This window comes from Tachypleus tridentatus, chromosome 5 (assembly GCF_004210375.1).
Source record: "Tachypleus tridentatus isolate NWPU-2018 chromosome 5, ASM421037v1, whole genome shotgun sequence".
In the NCBI taxonomy this organism is placed as follows: domain Eukaryota; kingdom Metazoa; phylum Arthropoda; class Merostomata; order Xiphosura; family Limulidae; genus Tachypleus; species Tachypleus tridentatus.
In genome coordinates, this window is record NC_134829.1 from 14637417 (window position 1) to 14661122 (window position 23706).

General features: G+C 32.9%; 2 protein-coding genes across 4 annotated transcripts in view; one reads left to right on the plus strand and one right to left on the minus strand.

Moving 5' to 3' along the window:
- The window catches only part of LOC143251275 (sacsin-like), a 52498-nt gene extending 45682 nt beyond the window's left edge, over positions 1 to 6816 (minus strand). The window contains exon 1 of the mRNA XM_076502715.1: positions 5950 to 6816. Within this exon, the coding sequence (XP_076358830.1) occupies positions 5950 to 5953 (4 nt within the window). The 5' untranslated portion in view covers positions 5954 to 6816. The remainder of the gene's footprint in view (positions 1 to 5949) is intronic.
- A 12722-nt stretch (positions 6817 to 19538) lies between these two features.
- The window catches only part of LOC143250580 (uncharacterized), a 92450-nt gene continuing 88282 nt past the window's right edge, over positions 19539 to 23706 (plus strand). For 2 of the 3 annotated variants that reach the window (XM_076501362.1, XM_076501363.1), the window contains exon 1: positions 19539 to 19731. In XM_076501362.1, the coding sequence (XP_076357477.1) occupies positions 19633 to 19731 (99 nt within the window). In that variant the 5' untranslated portion in view covers positions 19539 to 19632. The remainder of the gene's footprint in view (positions 19732 to 23706) is intronic. The other variant, XM_076501361.1, reaches the window with a different exon arrangement.

The window sequence follows — 23706 nt, forward strand, 5'->3', positions numbered from 1 at the left end:
ATGGCTGTGTTTATTTGGTTTCTTAGTATGTTGAGTTTTTGTTTTGTTTCATGTGCTGAGTCTCAAGGAATGTATAGTCCAGTATGGGTGATTTTTCGGTATATTTCTGTTTTGAATTGTGTATCGGTTCTTGTAATTTTGAGGTGAAGAAATGATATTTGATTGCTTTCTTCTTGTTCACATGTAAAGTTGATGTTGGGATGTATAGTGTTAATGTGATTGAAAACATTAAATGTGTGTTCTGTAGATGTGAATCCTGCAACCGTGTCATCTACATATGGATGTAATGCTGTGTTAATTGCTTGTGTTTCAACTTGTGTCATAAAAATATTGGCTAGAACTGGTGATACTGGGTTTGAAAATTATAAAACTACTGAGTTAACTTGACTTGCCACTTTCAAAGAATTTCAACAAAGTAATTGCTAACTCTAAAAAATGCAAAAAGTTTCAAACTACTGGAAGAAGTGTTTCAGTTACATCCATCAGTGACACAACAGAGAACAAGCTGTTTGTTATAATGAAGAATGAATATAATCCAAAACTTACATAATATGAAATTAAAAGTGCTGGTACATTCTCTGTATAGGTTGATTTCACATAAGGCATCTCTCTAAAATGACCAGTGTGATATAGTACTCTTGTACCTGCTTTGCAGGAAAAGTACTGAAAGTTTGCTTCCTTCCCACAACCAGTGGTAGTGGAAAAGAACCACTTGATATAGTTAAAAGTGTATTTGGAAATTCAAATAATTAAAAAATTATGAAAAGAGCATATGCTTTACTATGCATAAATTGTAGGTGTCATAGAATAATTTATAAATCAAACGTAATCTATTAACAAGCCAACTGAATGATTAGCAAATACCACTAGATTGAGAGCTACTTGTAATATTAATGCAGTTTGACCAAACTCCATTTAAAATAACCCTTAGCTTTTTCCCAACCAGTGAAAATGTTTGTTTGTTTGTTTTTACTTTCATGCAAAGCTACACAAGGGATATACATGCCAGCCATCCCTAATTTAGCAGTGTAAGACTAGAGAGAAGGCAGCTAATCATCACTAATTCTTAGGCTACTCTTTTACCAACAAATATTGGGACTGACTGTCACATTATAATACTCCCATATCTAAAACAGCAAGTATGTTTGGTATGTCAGGGATTTGAACCCATGACTCACAGTTTACAAGTAGAGCACCCTAACCATTTAGCCATGCCAGGACTTTTGAAAAGAAGAATATTTGAAACTATCAATATATTACCCTAAAATTATCTTTATAAGATATTCTATGAAAAAGTAAATATATATATATATATTTTTCTGTTATTTGATGTTAAACATTTCATTGCACTATATGTTAATACTTACAGATAGTGATATGGTAGAGAAAATAATGATAAAATATAAACATTCATCTTAAATTCTTTTGATACTCATTTAAGAGGTTCCAGAGGTTTTGAAAGTGAAACTAAATAACTATAAGATTTATAAAAGTATATGCATACTTAAAATTGCAAATCACCTTCTCTCAAACTATCCAGAGTTTGAGTACAAATAACTACTATATGTATATAACATACTTTCAGTAGACTTTTTATTAATAATTATTATTATTAATACTGGTAAAATTTAATATCTTACAAGTTTCTTGTGATTATATCTGAGAGTTACAATATGTATTTTTGCATAAGTCCCTTGCTCAGTTGATCTGACATGAAACAGATCATCCTGTTTTAAAAGGGTTAAGTTTTTTTAATGTGACACCTTGTCATATGCTTCCTGAAAATCCATGTAAAACAAATCCATTATCTTACCCTTTTCTATATGATAAATACCCTCTTTAAAGAATGTCAAATGATTACTAATGAAAAACTTTTCCCTTGTAAAATGTTTTAACTGTCCAACTAAATTTTAAACTTTATTAAATGATTTTACAAAGCATCCTTTATAGAAGTTAAAAATTTTCTCCAAAGTTTATGAAAGACTAACAGTAATAGGCCTAATACTTTTTATCATAACTGTTCTACTTACACTTCTGATTACCTACAATAATTTTAAAGTTTACATTTTCATAGTTTTCCTACATATTTTAAGGCATTTTAAACTCTTTACTTATGGTTCTTCTGTCATAGTTATAAAATCACTTGATATCATTCTTCTTACACATTATTAAAGTTCTTCTGCCTACAAATGTATTTCACCTTTCATACCTTACTGGAATTCTTGAACTTTTGTAATTTGACATTTTATCTATCACTGTTTTCAGACTTTTTAGAACTTACCTACTGTTACAAAGTGTTATTTTACATTTAATCTTGTTCTCCTTTTAGGTCTTTATCAATTCTGCTGTTGCTCCTTTCAGATATTTTAAAAGTTTTTTGTTTTAATTTGCACTTCACCTTTCATTTTGCATTTCATCATTGTTTTTCAACTTGTTTTATGATATACTATGTGAAATTCACGGAGTTCCTGCACACAAAAGTGCACTGAATTCCACAACTTTTTTTTTCCATATTCAATAATTTATCTATCCATTTATTACTCAAAATGATTTTTATATACTTCAAATGTACATATGTGGTAAAAATACCCAGGACACTCAACAACATATACATTTATCCAAGTCAAAATTCTCCAAGACAAATTAACACCAATATCAATGAATTACAAGCTCAAAATAAGTCAGTACCAACTAAATTAAAGCACATCAACTCATAATGTCTTTCTGACATTCTCAAAGTAATGTTATTCAAAATTACAAAATATGAAAACTATAATAATCAAAATGTTCACCTCAAATGGTTAGATTCAGTATTATATTTTTCTTCAATTTTCAGTTTTTGAATGTTCTTCTAAACTGCTAATTGTAATTATATTTAAAAACTTCAAAAAGTTAAACAGTAACATAACAGTCATTATATTTCACCCAAAGACACTCTCAGGCCATTTTGATAGACTGGATTTAACATATCATACACATATTTTTCAGTTCTTCCCCTAATTTCTTGGATTACAGTATCCAGATAATATATTCTGTCTTTCTATTTGGTAGCTGCCTATCTTAATGCATTATTTCTACAATTAATGATTTTATTTTCCAACTGGATTATGCCATTATAGATATTTGGCCAACACTGTCTACAAAGGCAATTACATGTTCTTGTAGTCTCTGCTTTTTAGCTTTAGTTTCACTCATTTGATCCTCAACGGCTTTCCATTTTGGGGCCAAAGAGAATACTTGAATTTTCTTTTTATTATCTTCCAGATGCTGTCTAACTTCTGTCTGGATGCTGCTGCACCTGTAGGAGAGCTGGTGCTATTCTGAAATTAGGCATATCACTAAATGAATCAGTATGCTCTAAAACTCCTATCTGAACAACTGGAGAAACTGTTCTGAACTAAAACGTCTTTACTTATGGAGAATACCTACTACACACTGGCTTGTCTATGAAATAAAATTAGTAGAAGTTCAAAATCTTCCCAAACTGTTGAACTATTACATGAGTTTCTCTTTCTTACAAAATTATGCTGGAAGGAATCCACTGACTCATTCTTTAGTGGAGCATAATCTCTAAAATAATGACAGTCAGAACTAGGTAAGGTTTTTACACTGACTGTAAAGTCACAGAATTCTGCCTTGACAATTTTGCTTGTCCCTTCATCCAGATGCTGTAGTCAAATCAGCTTCTCTAACAGAAATCTGAAGTGATGTTTGCAAACATCTGACTTATCAACAATTTTGTTAAGGTTGAGACAGTCTAAATATTGAGCAAATGTAAAGATGATCAGTGTTTTCTCAATTAAACATTTGGCAACAATATATAAAAATTCCTTACATTTCATAGAGTACTGCATGACTGATAAGTTTGAAACACCCTGTATGTTTTGTAATATAGACTTGGTTTTAAACCTAATATCAATCTTCTTGTAGTTAACATTTATTTTCAGGAGTTTTGTAACACTTGAGCTAGTAGTTGTAGTGGTGGTAGTAGTAGTAGTAGAAGAGATACCCAGATACAAACTTTGTGAGTTATGGAATGGTGAAATCAGCAATTATTTCAACATTAATGATAACCCTATATTCTAATAAACAGTTAATAAATATATATGTGTGGTGACATCTCTATACTATAGTTTGATCAACAGAGCATTAAATGTTTGTAGCTTTAATTACTTTCTTACTGTTGTTTTATACATTTATTTGTACTTAAGCACAAGGCTACACAATGGGCTACCTTTGTTTTGCCACCACAGGTACTGAACATCAATTTATAGCATTGCAAGTCAGAAGGCACACCACTCTCACAGGGAAGGCTGTTTTACATGTAATAAAATTCACTAATCAATTTAAAAATACATATATCTTTCTGCTTTTCAAATTTTAGATCACATAACTTGAAAAATGTAATTTCTTTTATATTTTTGTACTATTAAATAGCATTATATACTATACCTGTCAGTACTTAATATTTTTATAGGTATAAAACAATTAGTTCTATTATATATATACTGTCTTTCAAAAAGCAAGCTTACATTTCACAAGTAATCTGAGTGTCACAGGTTTGAATCCCCACCACACCAAACATGGTCACCCTGTTAAATTATAGATGGCTAGTACAGATAGCCTTTGTGTAGCTTTGCATGAAATTCAAAAACAAACATTCCACATGCATAATTTTTGGAAGGAAGTACTCTCTCTCTCTCTCATAGTTATTTGGGTAGTGATGTTTATATATCCAGGAGGGTCAGGTTTCATCAACCTCTTCCTCCTTCCTTTATATTTGTTTCAGCATCTGTCGTGTGTATTTATACATTGTACATGAGGGGCAAAATAACCTGCATTTACTCAGGGTCCTATCAGGGCAATGTCCATGCACTATCTACACATACACTTGGTGCAAATGACTCATTTCTCTTTATAGTTCCATAATTATTTGCACTTTCATTGGATAGGTATTAACTATAAAAAATTTACATACAACCTTTTCAATGTTTATTAATTAGCCCCTAAACTACTGTGGAGTCTAATTTATAGGTGGTCTTTTTTCTTTCTTTTTTTTTGAAAATATATATTTAGTAGGAAAAGGCATTTAGGACTATCCTCATCATGTATGCAGTACCTGCCTAGTTCGCTTACTAGTTCATTTTTCTCCAATTTTTATCAAAATAATTTATTGTACAATGTAGGAGTCTATCTACTATTGTTTCTATGTGTGCAAATTTATGCATGAATTCTGATGTTGTTGTTTTGGGTACTTTATAAGCTGTTGTAAGTAGCGTATTTTGTATTGTTTGTAGTATTTTGGATACATTTATCCATGCAAAAGAAGAGAGCGGAAGCATGTTCTATCTAATATTTGAAAATGAAATAAAACTTAATTTTAGAAAATACTCTCTTTTATTTCACAGCGTGATTACTGACATTTGAAACGAAAGTTACTCTGGTTATATTTAACTCGCAATTTACAGACCTCTTAGACCTAAACAGTTACCTTATATTTATAATTTTAGCAATATTACTTATAATATTGTATCTAAAATTAGGTAGAAGGTGATATATATCGTTTTCTGCCAACTTTAAATCTACTACTCAGTACATTTGCAGTTGGTAGAAAACACCCGACTGAAAAGCAAATCACATACAGAACACACTAGCCATAATTTTATTCTCCCTTAACTATGATTCGTGTAAGTGTGATTGAGCAGTAATACAAGAACCACTACTACTTGGTTGAGTACCAGCACCAATATTACTTGGTATATATATTGTTAGTAAAAGTACTAAATTCGATAAAACGCTATCATTAGATTAACTGTCATTCTACCATGTGAACATTGAGTCACTTTACTAAAGATATATATTTAAATGCACGAATGGATTCACTCTATGATCAATAATCAGTGTAAACAGTATTAATTTCAGTTGGAAACTGTTATGTTACGGTCTTACCCATGTCGAAAATAAGCAACGTATTCCACTCTTCAGATTGTTCGGTCCTGCAACAACTCAGTATAATTTGATTTCACTTCATATATTAAATGAAGACGAAGACGTGGTTTTGGTTTTGGTTTCTATTAACATGTGCCACAATAATTTTTCAGTATTGTTTGATTTCACAGTTTTGTATCATTGCAGCGAATGAAGACCTGAGTTTTGGTTTTATACTATCCCTGAAAACTTGGGTTTGTATTTCATATTAAGTGTTCACAATCATACGTTTAACCTTTCTTATTTATTTCATTAACAAATTTTTGGTTTTGGTTTTTATAATAATTCAATTTCCGGAGCCTATTAGTTACCTGAGACCAAATAACAACAACTTATTTGCGTATAGTAGCCATATATCTTGATATGATGACAAGGAATTCACTTTTAAAAAGTCCCCCGCTGGTACAGCGATAAGTCTACGGATTTATAACGCTAGAATCAGGGGTTCGATTCCCCTCGGTGGACTCAGCAGATAGTCTGATGTGGCTTCGCATAAAGAAAACACACACGCTTTCAAAAAAACATAAAACTTCGAACGGATTGAACGGGTAGTGAACAAAACTTATAAATTATAACATTTCACCAAGTTTATGTTACCATAACATACAAATCGTTTACATGGGCACGGGAAGATGTATAGACATTATGAAACAACAGGCCCGGCATGACCAGGAAGCTTGACTCGCAATCTGAAGGTTGCGAGTTTTAATCCTCGTCACCCCAAATATACTCGCTTTTTCAGCCACAAAGATGTTGTAATTAAACGATCAATCCCACTATTCATTAGTAAAAAGTAGACCAAGAGTTAGCGATGGGTGGTGATGACTAGCTGCCTTCATTCTCCTATACATTAGGGACAACTGGCGTAGATAGCTCTCGTGTAGCTTTGCGTGGAATTTAAAACCAAACAAAGTCAATTTGTAAGATGGATAGCTGATATTTCTATTGTGTCTAAACAATTATACCTTTGAAGAAATTAGCTTACATAATAGGTCTTGGTAAGTTATGATTTTTAACAATAGTCATTTTAAACCACAAATTTTTAAGTTATGGGTCAAAAACAGGAAGTCGTAATTTAGAAGCTGAAAATATTTTCCTTATTTAATCTCAAATTCAAAGAAAGTTTGTTTGTTCGTGTTTGTTTTTCTTATTGCAAAGCCACATCAAGCTATCTGCTGAGCCAACCGAGGAGAATCTAACCCCTGATTTTTGCGTTGCAAATCCATAGACTTACCGCTGTATTAGCGGAATGCAATTCAAAGAAAGAGAATGTCATGAATGTACATGTAACTTTCTGTATCGTTATGTAACGTGCAAGAATAGATAAATTAGTTACTTTCTGTAAGGTTCAGTGGCATATGTAATCCGTTCTTCATTGTTTGACTTAAAATATAATGAACATAGAGCTTATTTTGGTTGTAAAATACATTCTGTAATGTTAAACATTGTAAAGTATATGTGATAAATTTACAAACGTGAAAGAAGAGCTAAGTCTTTTTTTATAGATCACATCTTTTACTAAAGGAAAGGGAAAAAATTTGTCTAGAACTTTTTATTGTTATCAAAGTTATTTTACATACTTTGTTTGTCATTAAAATCTTCAAAAGTGGGATAGTTACACATTATTTTTGACATACACTCAGTGGCCACTTTATTAGATACACTTACCTAGTACCGAGTAAGATCTCCTTTTGCCTCTAGAACAGCATGAATTCTTCGCGGCATGGATTCAACAAGATAAGATACTGGACATATTTCTTAGGAATTTTGGTCCATGCTAACTCGATAGTATCACCCTGCTCCTGCAGATTTGTCGGTCACACATTCGTATTTCGTATCTCCCTTTCCACCTCACCCCAAAGGTGCTCTACTGAATTGAAATGGGGGGCTTTGCAGGAAATTGGAGTACACTGAAGTCATTGTTATGTTCGTGGAAACAGCATGATATAATGCATGATTTGTGACATGTGCATTATCCTGTTGGAAGTAGCCATACAGTGGTAAACTGTGGCCATAAAGGGATGCACATGGTCAGCAACAATGCTCAGATATGCTGTGGCATTCAAATGATGCTAAATTGGTAAAAAGGGACCTAATACATGTCAGAAAAATATTCCACACACCATTAAACCACCAACACTAGCCTGTACCGTTGACACAAGGCAGGATGGATCCATGGATTCGTGATGTTTGCATCAAGTTTTTTACTCTGCCATCTGCATGTTACAACAGAAATGGAGATTCTTCAGACTAGGCGAATTTTTTTCAATCCTCAGTCGTCCAGTTGCGGTAATCCCATGCCCACTGTAGCTTCATCTTTCTGTTCTTAGCTGATAGGAGTGAAACCCGATGTGATCTTCTGCTGCTGTAGCCCATCCACTTGAAGGTTCGACGCGTTGTACATTCATAGATGCCCTTCTGTACACCATCGTTGTAAAGAGTGGTTATGTGAGTATTTGTGGCCTTCCTGTCTGCTTGAACAAGTCTGGCCATTCTCCTCTGGTCTCTCTCATGAAAAAAGTGATCTTGCCCACAGAACTGCCGCTCACTGGATGTTTATTGTTTTCCCCGCCATTCTCTGTAAACTTTAGAGACTGTAGTGCGTGGAAATCTCAGGAGGTCAGCAGTTTCTGAGATCCTGGAACCACCATAATGGCACCAACAATCATTCCATGGTCAAAGTCGCTTAGATCATGCATCTTTCCCATTCTAATGTTTGGTCGATCAACAACTGGACCTCTTAACCAAGTATGCATGCTTTATATATTGAGTTACAGCAACATGATTTGCTGTTTGGCTATTTGCGTTAAAGAGCAGATGTACCTAATAAAGTAGCCATTGAACGTATCTCGAATCAAGTCTCTTTTGCTACTGTATCTCGAAAATGTTCATCTAGAGGGCGTGATAAATTCAACTGTATTAATCTCTGATTAAACATAGATTGAACAATAAATTAAAAGTCTTGTCAGTGCATATATCAAATATAACCATGCACATTTATCATGATTTAATATATTTCAAGAGTGATGGGTCTAAGATTGTCAATTTCACATAGTTCACCCAATTCTTTCTTCAGTACTTGTAATATATGGTACATTTGTTCAGTGTGCGTATTAATAATAATTAATTTAATCTAATTATTCAGTCAGTTTTTTTCATCGTGAACTATAGTGTTTAAGTGAATATCAAAATGAAAAATCTGCGCATATAGATTCTGCCATCCGAAGTTTGTTAAAACAAAGATAATATTATCATTTGTCATATTAATACCATGATAATCAAACCATCGCATTAGCAAATTATAGGTATATCGTTAATACAACGAATTACACGTTTTCTTCCCTCTAGAAAATTTTATTCACTTTTATTCTGTACGACTGCAGTAATGATTGAGATCCACTGTTTACACTTCTTCAGTTTTGTTAATGAAAAAGAGATAACTTTCTTGGTAGAAAGTTGTTTTTGTTTTGTTTACCAAAGTCCTTGAATTGCTTACTATGAATATCAATATTATTCCCGTAAGTGGGATAGAGTAATATAATGATTGTTCCCTACAGGATAGAAATAAGGCGAATCAGATGCTTCGTTAAATTCGATAATTGCAGAGAATTCAACATGTTGTTTTCCTGGTTCTCATTGGTTACGTGTTTTGTTATTTTCCCATCGTTTTCTTAATGTAAGAAGCATAATTTATTTTCTTTCAAATAGACTAAAGTACAATATAATATATATGCATATGATTAATAAAAGGACATCCAGTTGTACAAGTGTATGTTTCTGGACTTAAAACACTGAAAACCGGGTTTTGGTACCTTTGGTGGGAAGAACACCGATAACACTGCACAACAATTTTTTTGAAAAGTTTTGCTTCCTGAAAAGTTTTTGCTGATTGTGACAGGTACCTGGTGGGTACGCACAAATATAATTCTGGTTTTGTTTCATCACGTAAAAACCCTGAGAAATAGAGTTAACTGTTTACCGGCAATAACGTATTTAATTGCGTTTATGTTTCTAATATGCTATTAAGTTCAACATTATTAAGTGTTTTGCTCCTGATTTTCGTTCGTATTCAACGAGTTTTGTGTAAGAAAATTACAGAACATTGATTTGTGATAGATAATTAGTATATTTGATGATATTTGCATAAAGTGTAAGTGAAAAATAATGCATCACATATTGCCATAATGTTGATTCAAAATCTCAATATTTATGTGAAATGTTTTGAAATTCAAAAGTGGATAAATTAGTTTTCCATGCTTTAAGAGCATATTTTGAGAAACCGAATATCATAAATAGGGTCTTATATCAAGTGAAAGAATCAGTTAACTATGTTTACTAACTATGAAATTCAGCGACACAAAAATGTAGTCAAAGGCCGAGATTAAGACGGACTAAATATGGCTGCAGTGTCCACGTTGTTTGGAGATTATTTCTATTGTTTTGCGTACTAGAGATAATAACCCTTAGATAGTGGAAAGAATACCTATATTAGTATTAATCAGTTATGTCGAGAAAACCTACTTGTAGAGAAAAATATGTAAAAACGGCTTTTTTTGGGTTGAGAAAATTCTTTACATAGATGAGCGAACTTTACAACGTTTCGACCTTCTCCAGTCATCGTCAAGTTCGCAAAGAAAGGAAGAGGTAACTGACTGGTAGATAACCACATGTTTGAAAGGGGTTGTGTAACTGAGTGTCGGAATGTAGAGGGCGTGCTTAGATGTTTGAATGTATAATTTTATATTATTTATTTTATTATTATTCTACGTAAAAAATTTCTCAACTCAAACGAGCCGTTTTTACACATATATATCAATATTAGTTGAGATTTGACAGCATTAAAGAAGATAAGGATATACTTTTTTTCTGCAAAGTAATGATTAAGACTTAACTATTTATGTAGATCTTTTAAAACAAACCTTTAGCAAAACAATTATGTATATTAAATTTGAAGTTAAACAAGAAATTTAAATCATTGTAAATTATTTACAGATGCGATTAATCATCGTTTTCATAGTGAATAGGTACTATACAAATAAAATATATTAGTTACAAAGTTGAAAACCAATAGATTGGTGATATATTTTGCATATAAAATGTCAAAAAAGTCATACAAATTAGATATTGAAGTGAATATTATAATCCGCACATTAAATGTTTAATAAATCATAAAATATACAACCAGCTATGGAATAATAATGTAACTTTCTCATTAGTGCAATGATCTTATTTATAAAAAAGAAACAATAGATGTGATAAAAAATTTTCAGCAGTACAGTAAATGTCAAAATTTATTGTATGTATGAATGGCCTGATATTCTTTACATTGGGTGTCTGGAATTTGATGATGATAAATTTCAACAACAAATTGATCCTGCCTCACAGTGGTATGTTTGTGGACTTACAAAGTAAGTAACTGGATTTCAATATTCATGGTGGACAGTGCACATACTCATTGTGTAGCTTTGTGCTTAACTTCAAAAAACAAACAAACAAGGCACATGGTCCACTTGTTTTAAAATAATATATTCAAAAGAAGTCAAACATGTTTACAAAAATACATAATACAATTGGTTATTACAGTTTTATTAAGAACTTTAAAATAATTATCTCATTTTCATCACAGTCCATATAGGCTAATTCAGTTAATTTAGAACACTGTTTGAGAAGAAAAATTATTTTCTTCTGCTCTGTTATCACAATATAATTAGTGATGAATTCATTTACTTTAACCCATTGGATAACACTATTGTATCAAGTGCTTTGACTAATTGTCTTTTACATCATTTGTCCACATAAATTGGTTCAGTTAATTTATAATCCAAATGATAAGATGTATTATTATTCAATACTTCATTACTATACAATCTGTGATTATAACACTTTAAAAGTTGTCAGTTCTACAAAGGAGAATATAGTAATAAGCAGGTGACATACTTCACTGAGTTTTGGCCACTTGGCTAGTTTAAATGGGAGATTCTTTTAAAACATTAGACAACACTTTTGCCTTATAAAATTCACTTTGTACCTTGTAAAGCAAGGGTAACAGTCTTTCAGTCATTGATTTTTCAACTATATGGGGTAAATCAAGTGGTAACTGCAGCATCAAGTACTTACATTGTACTGTGAAGTACCATCTAATAATTCAGAAAGTTGAGTTTTCAAACTTCTATCCATGTTCTTCAGTTGTACAAACTGATGAAGAATTAGGCATTGTATCTAACATCATCACCTCCCATATTTAAGATAACTGAGCAGCTTTAATCTGAAATCTAGCTTGTTATGCCTAATTGAGCAAATAAATGTCCTGTGAGCCAGCATTATCATCTTTTTCTGATTTTTTTATCTCTTCTTGTGAATTCTTGGTCAAATCCCTGTGATGTGATGTATCAATAAAGATTATTTGGTGAAATCCATACACTTTTACATTCTTCAAATCTGTTGTTAGTTCTATGTCACTGTACCAGTCTGCTAAAGTACAAGGTAGAGACCTATTTAGCTTCATATGAGCTGTTTCATGTAATCTGCACATGTCAAGACTAGAAACAGTTTCTATGTTGTTATATTAATTTCATTTCTGACTTGCTGTGACAGTTTTTTTTCAAAATTTGGTGGGTTTTTATAGCTGTTTGAATGAAAAGTTATGCATCTCAACTAATGCAGACCTTTAAGTGAACATTTTTACTGTAGAGAAAGAAGTGTAAATTGTTTTGACAGGTTTTAGGATTACTCGACTAATAATGAACATAGTCGAAGAACAATCAGTGCACCTCTGTATTCTATCCAAGTGAATGGTAAGTGTTCATCCCAGTTAGTTCAACCAGGATTAACAAAGTTATCAAACATGCACTTGTTAATTTCTATTATCTGTTTTGTTCAACAATGAGACTATGGGTGAAAAGGTAAAGTGTGCATATTCATCACTTCTAATACTTTACACAGCTCAGACAAAAGTTGGCTGCTGAAATGCTCTGTCACTGCTGTTGATCTCTTCCATTGTTTCAAAATGAGCTATTCAGTACTCTACTAATATACCAGCAAATGAAGTGTGCAAAATTGTAGCAAAAATGATAAGTTTCAGCCCAGTTTGTGAAGTAGTTCATGATAATGAGTACATGCAAATAACTTCATTCAGTTTTAGAAAGTGGATCAGAAATATTCAGGACTATTGCCTGTAGAAGAGATCCAAAATTCTTTCACCACTGTTGAATGTTAATACAAGAGTAGGTAGCACCTTTGTGACTTCCATTATGTGTATTATACAAAATTTAGTGAATTACTTGCCATAGAATTCTTGAGACAACTATTTACAACAAAATCTGAAAACTATGGCTTAGTTATTAATGATAACAGTACAAAACATTTTACTGCACTCATAATTGACAATACAAGTGCCTCAGATGAAGTGCTTCATGCTATATTCTTCACTTTGACAGGTCGAACTTAGCTTTTATGCATGGCAAGGGGCACCCATGTAAGATCTGGGTTCTTAGACAGCCCTTCACATATTTCCTGAAGTGTTAATCATGACATCCATACATAGTGCAATCAAATTCTGCATAACTTTATATAGCTAAAGTAAATATGGTTTTAACTCCTACAAGATATCCAGGATCAGGATAATAATAGAACATATAAAGTCTCACCATATGGTAAGAGAAGCTATCTATATTTCCATGTTGCAGGTCCAGACAATGAACTATGAAAATGTCATAACTTGCAATACTGTTATCATTTCTTCCAAATTTTTAAAGTTCATTAACCTTTTCAGTAAAGCACAGTCTACTTGAATGGTGGCCCTCCTACTAGTGTTGATAGTGATTCAGAAAACCATAACTGCAAACTGTTCTTTCTTAGTCATGCAGTACTTGCATTCAGGTGCTTTAGCATACAACTAACATGTGATTCCATGTTGCACTTCATCTTGTAACTACACAAACATTATCCAAATTCTGTTACTAGAATTGGTGTCCACTAGGATCTTACTGTCTTGTTGTGAATGTACCAACACTAAAGCCTCAACAAAAGCAAGTTTAAAGGAATGGAATGCTTACCACATTTCATACTCTATTCAAATGTTCTTCAATTTTAATGAGAGTAGACAATAACAGCACTGCTATTGAAAATGTTGGCCGTAAATTGTAGGTAATACAACAAAGAATTAACAAAATTACAGAACTCAGTTGCTCACAGGATTAAGCCAGTCTTTCACCACTAGTATTTTAGCAGGATCTGTAGAGACCTAGTGTGTGACAAAAAAATTCCACTTCTGTGTGAATGAGGGCACATTTTTCTGGTTTCAGTTTCAAGTATACTTTCTTTATTCACTGGAATACTATTCTCAGGTTCTCAGCTGCAATCTTAGGAGTGCAACTGAACACAAAAATCATCACTGACATATACCAGACATCTTTTACTTGGCAACGTTTTTAGTGTAAACTCCATTAGTTTCTCAAAAGTGGTGGGCACATTATATACACCAAATGACATCACATAAATTTTATACAAACAGCCTCACATATTAAAAACATTTGTAGTTTTGCTCTCATTATCCAGCCCCACTTACCATCATCCAGATGACAGGTTTGGGTGTTTAACCAATGGTAACTTTTCAATGCTTCCAGACACTTATTTGCATCTGAAAAAGGGAAAGCATTGACATGAATATCCATGTTCACTTGTCTAAAACAAATACTCTTGAGGTACCTTCTTTCTATCTGATACTCATTATTGAAGATGATCAAGTACTTTCTATAATTTGTATGATTCTCTTCATTAACATTCATTATATCTCAGTATTGAATTCAGGAAATCCATTGTAGTATGTACTTGATCTGCTACACTGCCATTATCTATCTGGTGACAAGCTACTGTTGTTAAACTGGTCCTACAGGTGCATTAGCATATTCAACAAATAAACTACTCACTTATTTTTATTTACCACATTGATGAACATTCCAGCACTAAATTAGAAACATTATCCTTTCTCAATGAGGTAACTGCTTAAAGATCCCCCACAAGTACAGTGGTAAGTCTACAGATTTACAATGCTAAAATCAGGGGTTTGATTCCCCTCGATGGACTCATCAGATAGCCCAATGTAGCTTTGCTATAAGAAAACAAACAAACAAAACTGCTCAAGGTAATGCTGCATGATTTATGGAGAGGAAAGAGTTTATTTCATGTGTGAGCTTTGTAACTAGATTACATGGCACTTATTTGCTAGAATTTGCCTGCAGTATAAACAACAGAACACTGTTTGTATATAGAGAGGTACAGTTATTTCTTCTGGTTCATACACTCATACAGTCCAATCTTCCTGAGTTTAAGCTGGTGAGATAACCCTGCCATGGAACACAGTTCACCTGTTTCACAAGTGAATCTAACCAAAATTTCCTATAGCGTTTATAGCTGTTTCATGTAATCTGCACATGTCAAGACTAGAAACAGTTTCTATGTTGTTATATTAATTTCATTTCTGACTTGCTGTGACAGTTTTTTTTTCAAAATTTGGTGGGTTTTTATAGCTGTTTGAATGAAAAGTTATGCATGCCAACTAATGCAGACCTTTAAGTGAACATTTTTACTGTAGAGAAAGAAGTGTAGTGAACTCATACAGTCCAATCTTCCTGAGTTTAATCTGGTGAGATAACCCTGCCATGGAACACAGTTCACCTGTTTCACAAGTGAATCTAACCAAAATTTCCTATAGCGTGTCTATCCCAATGCCAGAACTGAGGTTGTAGAAGATTACCTTTGTTCTGTAAGATATATATTTTAGACACAGCTAGAGATCTACCTCTCCACTCATGTTTTGTTTATCATAATTTACCAGACAGTGATAGTGTCATCTAAAGGGCCTGATATACTATGAGATTCTTTAATGATCTGATCTCTACTGCATTAACTAAAAATCCAAATTGTACCCTTACAAGTATGTATCATGCTCCACTTAACTTTGAAAGAATTTGGCTAACAACTAAGTTTAGAAGCTGTCTGCCATGCATTCCTGAGTCAGTGGTTGAGCCCAACTTGGACTCCATTAGTTTTCTGGAATTATGGTAACAGTGTTTACCACTTACTATTGGTTTTCATTGACTAGTGAGCTATCAGATAAAATTGGCATCCTTGCCTACCGTGCTGCATAGAAAAACAGAGGCAGTAACTATACTATACTTAAAACATACATTTTATTCTTTTATTCTAGAACAGCATCTGTGGCATGAATAGCATGAGACGAGTCAAATAGCGCTGCTTGGTCACTGGAAGTCAGTGCTGTTGTGTCATAGAATTGAATCTGTGAGTGTTTGGTTAACTTTTGGTGTAGTTGAGCTGTGCATGGTTGAGGTGACTGATTAGGAAGGCTTTCAAGGGGTAGAAGTAGCAGCTTCCACAGCAGATTTCTTTCTTTCTTCTGACCAGTTTTAAGTTACCACTGTGTGTCCTGTTGTGATAGAAATTGCCTCTGTCGTGTTGAGAATATCTCTCACATCCAAATGATGTTTAATAATTTTGCCTAGAACTCCTTTGATGTCTTCACAATTTGTAAAAACTATTGCAGAGCATACCTTACTGTGAAGACAGTACATATCATCAGTATAAGTGGCCAAGGAAGTGCTTTTATTCTAGACCTTGAACTTGAGCCAATAGATTGTTAGATTTTTATAAGGTTGAACTGTTGTCACTACTTGCCCATGACTGTATTCCACACATTTATCTTATTCTAACAGATGTATTGTATATGTCAGTGACTATGTATGTAACCAAAAATTTTGCACCATCTATTGAAAGGCACCACAAAACAAAAATGTACAAAATAATTCATACTTTATATATTGAATATTCAGACAATTTTAAACTAACTCGGGTATGTTCAACAATCATTTATTTATAATAGAACACAGTTGTAAATAAAATTACTCTCGTCACAAACAAGAAAATGACTTTTACTAGGGCTGTACATGAGGGTTTTATTATTTCCTACTGGTGTCATTTTCAAATGTGGTACTGACAAACTACAGTTCTTAATTTTTTTTTCAATAAATGATATCACTTTAATATGCAAAAATATTATAGTTTAATACTATGATTAGTAATTACTAGTACAAACAGCCACCCACAAGGGAGAATTTTTGCTAGTCTACTTAATAGAGTCCATGGTTGAATATCCAAATTCAGGCTTAAACAGGTTATCCTCTCCTGAGACTAACTGCTCATCTGCTCTATGATTGGTGATCTTTACTAGCATGTGCCTATTGACTTATATTTCATGGAAGAAAACACAATTTGCGTTTCTAGTCCCACAGTTTTGGGTTTGTGTTACTTTGACTAGTAATGACCCGTTAGTCATTTATACACCACTCTGTGTTGTCTATTGTCATCTACCTTGGCGACCTTCAATTAGGATAATTAAATGAGTCACAATTTTGTTGTTGCGAGACTGAATTTGAAAATGTGACAATGAGTTTCTACTTGTTGGTAAACAGTAGTCAAACGTTAGCGGTGGGCAGTGTTATCGAATTATCTTCCTTCTGTTTTGTCCTTTTAAACTTAGCGAACATTGGCGCAGTTTGCTTTCGAGTGGCTTTGCGCGCAATTAAAAAACAACAGAAAAATGTTCATCGGGTAGGTTTATTTGTTTGAAACTGAGCACGAAACTACATCATAGGCCACGGGTGGCCAAACCGCAGTTCTTCGACATATAATGTGCAGCTCGCGGAAATGTGTTGGCTGAGCTCCTTCTTACATCACAATCAATATAAAAAGTAAATAAAACGTTTCAAGCTTCATAATTATTTACCGGGTATAATTGTTTTGTTTTTGAATTTCGCACAGTTCGCGAGTTCGAACCTCTGTCGCACCAAATATGCTCGCCCCTTCAGCCGTGGGGGTGTTATAATGTTACGGTAAATCCCACTATTCGTTGGTAAAAGAGTAGTCCAAGAGTTGGCGGTTTGTGGTGATGACTAGCTGCCTTACCTGTAGTCTTATACTACTAAATTAGGGACAGTTAGCGCAAATAGCCATCGAGTAGCTTTACGCGAAATTCAAAACAAATAAAACAACCGTAAGAGACATTGGTGTGTTATTACTAATTCAATTTTCAGTCATTGTATTAATTTAAATTTATGTTATAGGTAATATGTTTTGTAAAGAATATTCAATGTAAAGTATGAAAAATAATTCTATCAGGTCATCCCATAAGTAATGTCCGAAAATTTAATACAGAAAGTGCATCGTCATTTACGTCTTTGTAGAAGGCTTTAATGATTAAAATATGTAGTAGGTCCTGTATAAAAGCGTTCAGACAAATAAGAGAAACTAACCCTACTTCACTGTTTCAGGTCATTGATAAAATAAACCCTTATGAAGACGGGTGAGTCTCTGACGAGTACATCAGGCCTATAATTCTCTATGAGCTTTAAAAAGGCAATAGTGCAGCAGAAACTACATGAAACATACAAGATGTTTATGGTGCAGAGTCCCTCAATGGAAGAAAATGTCGAAGGTGGTTTCAGAAGTTCAGATCAGGTGACTACCGTACGCCACATTCAGGTCTTCTTGTTGAGTTTAATGATGACTTGCTGCTGGCTGCACTTGATGAAGATTGTGCTGTAACACTCGAAGAACGAGCACAAAAACTTAATTCAACCCATTCAACAGTTCACCGTCATCTGCAACAGCTTGGAAAGGTATTAAAACTTGGAAACTAGGTCCTCCATGATTTGACAGAAGCCAACTTTAGAGCAAGAGTGAACATTTGCACTTATCTGCACTCTCGTGAATGTAACTCACCTATTTTGGACAGGTTAGTGACTGAAGATAAAAAAATGAATATTTTATCAAAATGTTAAGCGCCACAGACAATGGCTCAGTGCAGGCAAACTGGCTAAAGTATAGCTCAAAATGGACCTCCACCCTGGGAAAGTATTGTTAAACGTCTGTGGGATATTGTTGGTATGATCGACTTTGAGTTGCTGCCACAAAGTGTAACGATTACATCAGACTTCTATTTTCAACAGTTAGAGCGTTTATATGTTACTGAAAGAAAAGAGGCCTGCCTTGATCAATCGTAAAGGTGTTGTGTTACACTAGGATAAAGCACGGCCCCATACAGCAAATATCACATCTGCAAAAATTGAAGAGCTAGACTGAGAAAAACTTCCACGTCCTCCTTATTCTCCAGACCTTGCTCCATCTGATTATCATCTATTCCGAAGTTTGCAGAACTATCTTGATGGAAAAGAGCTTGGAACACATGAAGATATCAAAACTACCGTCTCTACATTCGTTTCCTCCAAAACCCAAGAATTTTATAGAAGTGGCATTCAGAAGTTTGTAAATCATTGGCAAGAAGTAATTAATAATAAAGGAACATACATTATTGATTAAATAACATTGAAAGTGTTTGAAATCCTTTCTCTTTTCCTGATCCTAAAATCGGACATTACTTCAGGAATGACCTGATATTTGTCACATAAAACCCCTTTGCGACATTATTGTTTTTTTGTGAATATTTTTTCTCGGAAGATGTGTGCCATAAGGTGGTGCTCTCAGTTATTAGAAATGCTTTAGGCTTAGTACTTCAAGTTTTTGTACATATTGTTGGTATATCAGAGGGAAGTGTTATAATCACAATGTGGGATGTGTATGGTTAGGCATAATATACATAATTTTTCTTTCAATCTCAAGAAAATGGCGAATACTGTTGCTCATTCACTGCTGTACTGTTTTAAAATAAAGGTTGGTAAAAATACCTATATTCTGTGTATATAATATTATGAGCAATTACTTAATTGAAATTTTAAATTTCTTATTTATTTTCTGGTCTGGATTTGGTAGTATTAATACCAATAGTATTATAATTTATAGTATTACTACTAATAACATTTACAAATTGCCAATAATGATACCAGAGTACTAATATTTTTATGTTTTTATGTAATAACTTATACTTTAAGTATCTGACAAGTTGCTAAAAATCTACAGTAATAAATAATCAGAATGAGCAAACAATAAAAAGCTGGTTTTATCATTACTGTTATTAGTTCTTTTGTGTACCGTTGCTGTTGTTACCAGTGTTAAAATTTTATTTTTAGCTGCCATTCTTAACCCAAGAATGTCTGACTGGGTTGGAACAAAGGTGGAAGAAGACAGAATTGTCATAAGAAAAGTTTTATCAATGTTTATGTATTGTACATATCCTATTCAGTCATTGTAGTTACTGCTGTGATTTAAGAAACTTAATATATATTAAATCTTTCTGACACTCTAAGTAATTGTAATACATATTGAGTTCATTGAAGTTAATATTGTAAAGGACTAAAAATTACACAAATGCTTTTAGTTATTACTTAGTTACTTGGCCCAGCATTGCCAGGTGGTTAAGGCACTTGACTCGTAATCTGAGGGTTGCAGATTTGAATCCCCATCACTCCAAACATGCTTGCCCTTTCAACCATGGGGGCATTATACTGTGATGGTCAACCCCACTTATTCATTGGTAAAAAGAGTAGCCCAAGAGTGGCAGTGGGTGGTAATGACAAGCTGTCTTCCTTCTAGACTTACACTGCAAAATTAGGGACAGCTAGTGCATATAGCCCTTGTGTATTTTTGCGCAAAAAACAAAACAAAGTTACTTAGTATGGGGCAAGTTCCAGCTAGAACAAGAACTTAAGACATGAAATAGTGAAAGGGTGTTTTTTAATTTATGAAGTGAACATTACCTTGTGCCCTCCGCTCCTCTCACTTGTGAAACCAAAGATGGCTAGCTTGGAAAGATAATTTAAGAAAATTTGGAGTTTGAGGAAAGTTAAAGAATACAGATTTACTTCTAAATTTAAACATTTATGAAGTGATACATGTGTGTTTAGATTAAGTATAGGGTGAAGCATTATTTAAATTATCTGTTGATTATATTTATTGTATGAAATATATTAATCTGATTACATTGTGGTAAACAGTTGTCTTGGTATACCTTACATTGGTGTTGAATAAAATGGTAATTTTGAAAGGTAGAATGTTTGAGTTTTTGTTAGAGTATGTAAGGATAAGATAAAGTTGTGCATATTCCCTATAGACTTTTGGTTTATAAAGTTAATTTTTATCTTCATTAAACATTTTATGGAAAGTTGCAAAATAACAGTGTTATATATTTTAATTTAAAAGGAGTTATACTTAAGTTTACACACAGTTAAAAACATTGAGTGTATAATTTGGTAAAAGAAGAAACTAGTCAGAAGTGTTAAGTGTTTTAGTTTTTTATAAACTTAATCCTCCAAATTATAATAAATGTAATGAATGAAGTATGATAGTTAAATTTTAGATTGTTTTTTTTTGGATGTTTTCATCAGGAAATGGAAAATTTGTAACCTTGTACTTAAAATATTCTGTTATATTGTAAACTTTGATAATGTTTGATCCACAATTCTATTGCTTAAATTAAGGTGCTGTGCTTCATTTGTATTTTAGAATTTTTAAAGTAGGTACAAGACCCTTAAAATAAATATGCTTAGCTATGCCAAGAAAATTTGATAGGCATTGTACTTTTTTAAATATGTATGTGTATATGTGTTATGTTATTAATCTTTTTGGTGGTTTTTGTAGAAGTTATTTGATGTGCTTTTATTCAAGTTAAAAATTTGCTACTAGAGGATTTTGAATCATTGTACAAAGATAATAGTATGAGTGTTATGAAAAAAAAAGTTTCACCAATAAAAGTTGGTAATGTTCCTATATTACTAAAAGAATTACTAATTGTAGTCTTATGTTTTTACTGATTTTATGTAAGGACAGGCTGGTATAAAGGGTGCTGAAATTAAATGTTTATTTATGTAGCTTTGAAAAGTTTTAACTACACTCCATGGAATTTTAAATCATCATGTGGATTAATGCCTATACTTTTTCTTATAATGCTGATGTAATTATTCAAATGTTCTTTAATGTACTTGAGACCTTCACCTATTGAAAAGAGTAAATCTTTTATGTGGACCTGTTCTGATTATAGATCTGTATTTATGGGGTGACCTTTGGAATTTAGGAATCTAAAGTAATTTCAGAATTACATTATGATTAATATTTGTATTAACAGATTATGTTAAAGATCTTATGTTTTATAGTGTTCCCTTATATTTTATAGTAGTATTTTGAGCAGAATTACTTGAATATTGCATTGTCTGAAAATTGTAAGTGAGCTTCTTATGTGTTAATATATAATGATTTTGTCAGCAAAAAAGAAATTTATTGGCTGCTTTATCTGCTGGTGGTATGTTTTTTTGTGTAAATTTTCAAAGATTGTTTAATATCTTTCTGAATAATATTTTTTGTAAAAGCATTAGGTGTAACTTTTTCAAAAATTGAGTATTGCTGATTACTTTGTGCTGAGTTTATGTATAACTTAATTCTTAAAGATAGTCATTTTCAAAATAAACATTTTCTTTTGTCACATATGATACCAAGCCATGAGCAATATAGTATTACACAAAACAAAAACTCCAACACAACTGGTCAGAATGCCACTGTGACTAAGAAACAAATATCCAAGACCTTCAGATTGAACAATAAAGAATGGAATAGATATATTACATACATAATTTATTGAAAAAATAGAGAAAAATGTTTGGAAGTTTCTCAACAAGGTATTGAAACTTTCAAATATGTTTTATTCATTGCTCTCATAAAATTCTTTATTAGATTAAACTTAAGGTGGAGAGATAAGTTCCTGTTATGCAGGAGAACCACATTCAAGTTTTACTGTAAGGAACTGATGAAGTGTTTGTTAGATACTGTGTGTATCTATGATAATTCCCTTAAACTTAAGGCAATGATCTTTTAAACTTAATCAGTCTCGTCATGAAAACTTGACGTGCTAGAGGAAAACCAAAAACAGATTTGTAGTTAAAGTTCCAAGATCTATATAGCCCCTAAACACGAGAGCAGAAAACATTTGTGATAAGACATTCATTAAAACAGAATGCCAAAAGATTGTAGAGAGTTTTAAACAAAATGGTTACACCTCCTTCCCCATCAAAAACTCCTTGAAGAAGACCATGACAGAAAGAAGAGGTCAGAAAGTCACCACCACTACCACCATTTACCTACCATACCTGCAACATTTCAGTGAAAAACTCAAGTGCACAGCTAAGAAATTCAACATAGAAGTCTGGTGGAAATCCAACAATACCTTAAGGCCCATTCTGGTAAAAAAACAAACAATGGCCAACCAAAGAGAATCTCAAAAACATCATATATGAAATTCTGTATTTTTGCAATGATACATACATTGGAGAAAGAGGAAGCAAACTCGTGACAGAATAAAATAACATAAAGATAGTACAAGACTCGTGAAAACACAAAATTCAGCTATTCCAAAACGTGCCACATCAACTGAACACTGAATAAACTGGGATAAAAAAAGAGAATCATTGACACAGACAAATTCTGCAAGACAAGAAAAATCAAAGAATCATTTTATATTAATAATATTAAACAGAGATTCCAGATTAGAGGTGAGTAACCTGTGGCTACCATTGGTTGAATCTGCAGGAAATCTCTCCTCCAATCATAAATGACAATAATCCAACCAATCGTAGCATGCTTTCCATAATCCATCAGCACACTATAAAAGACTGACAACACTTACACACACACTGACCTGAAGATGAAACAGTTACTTTCAGGCACTTTTCTTTATATAGAAATGACAGGCTGTGTGATGGA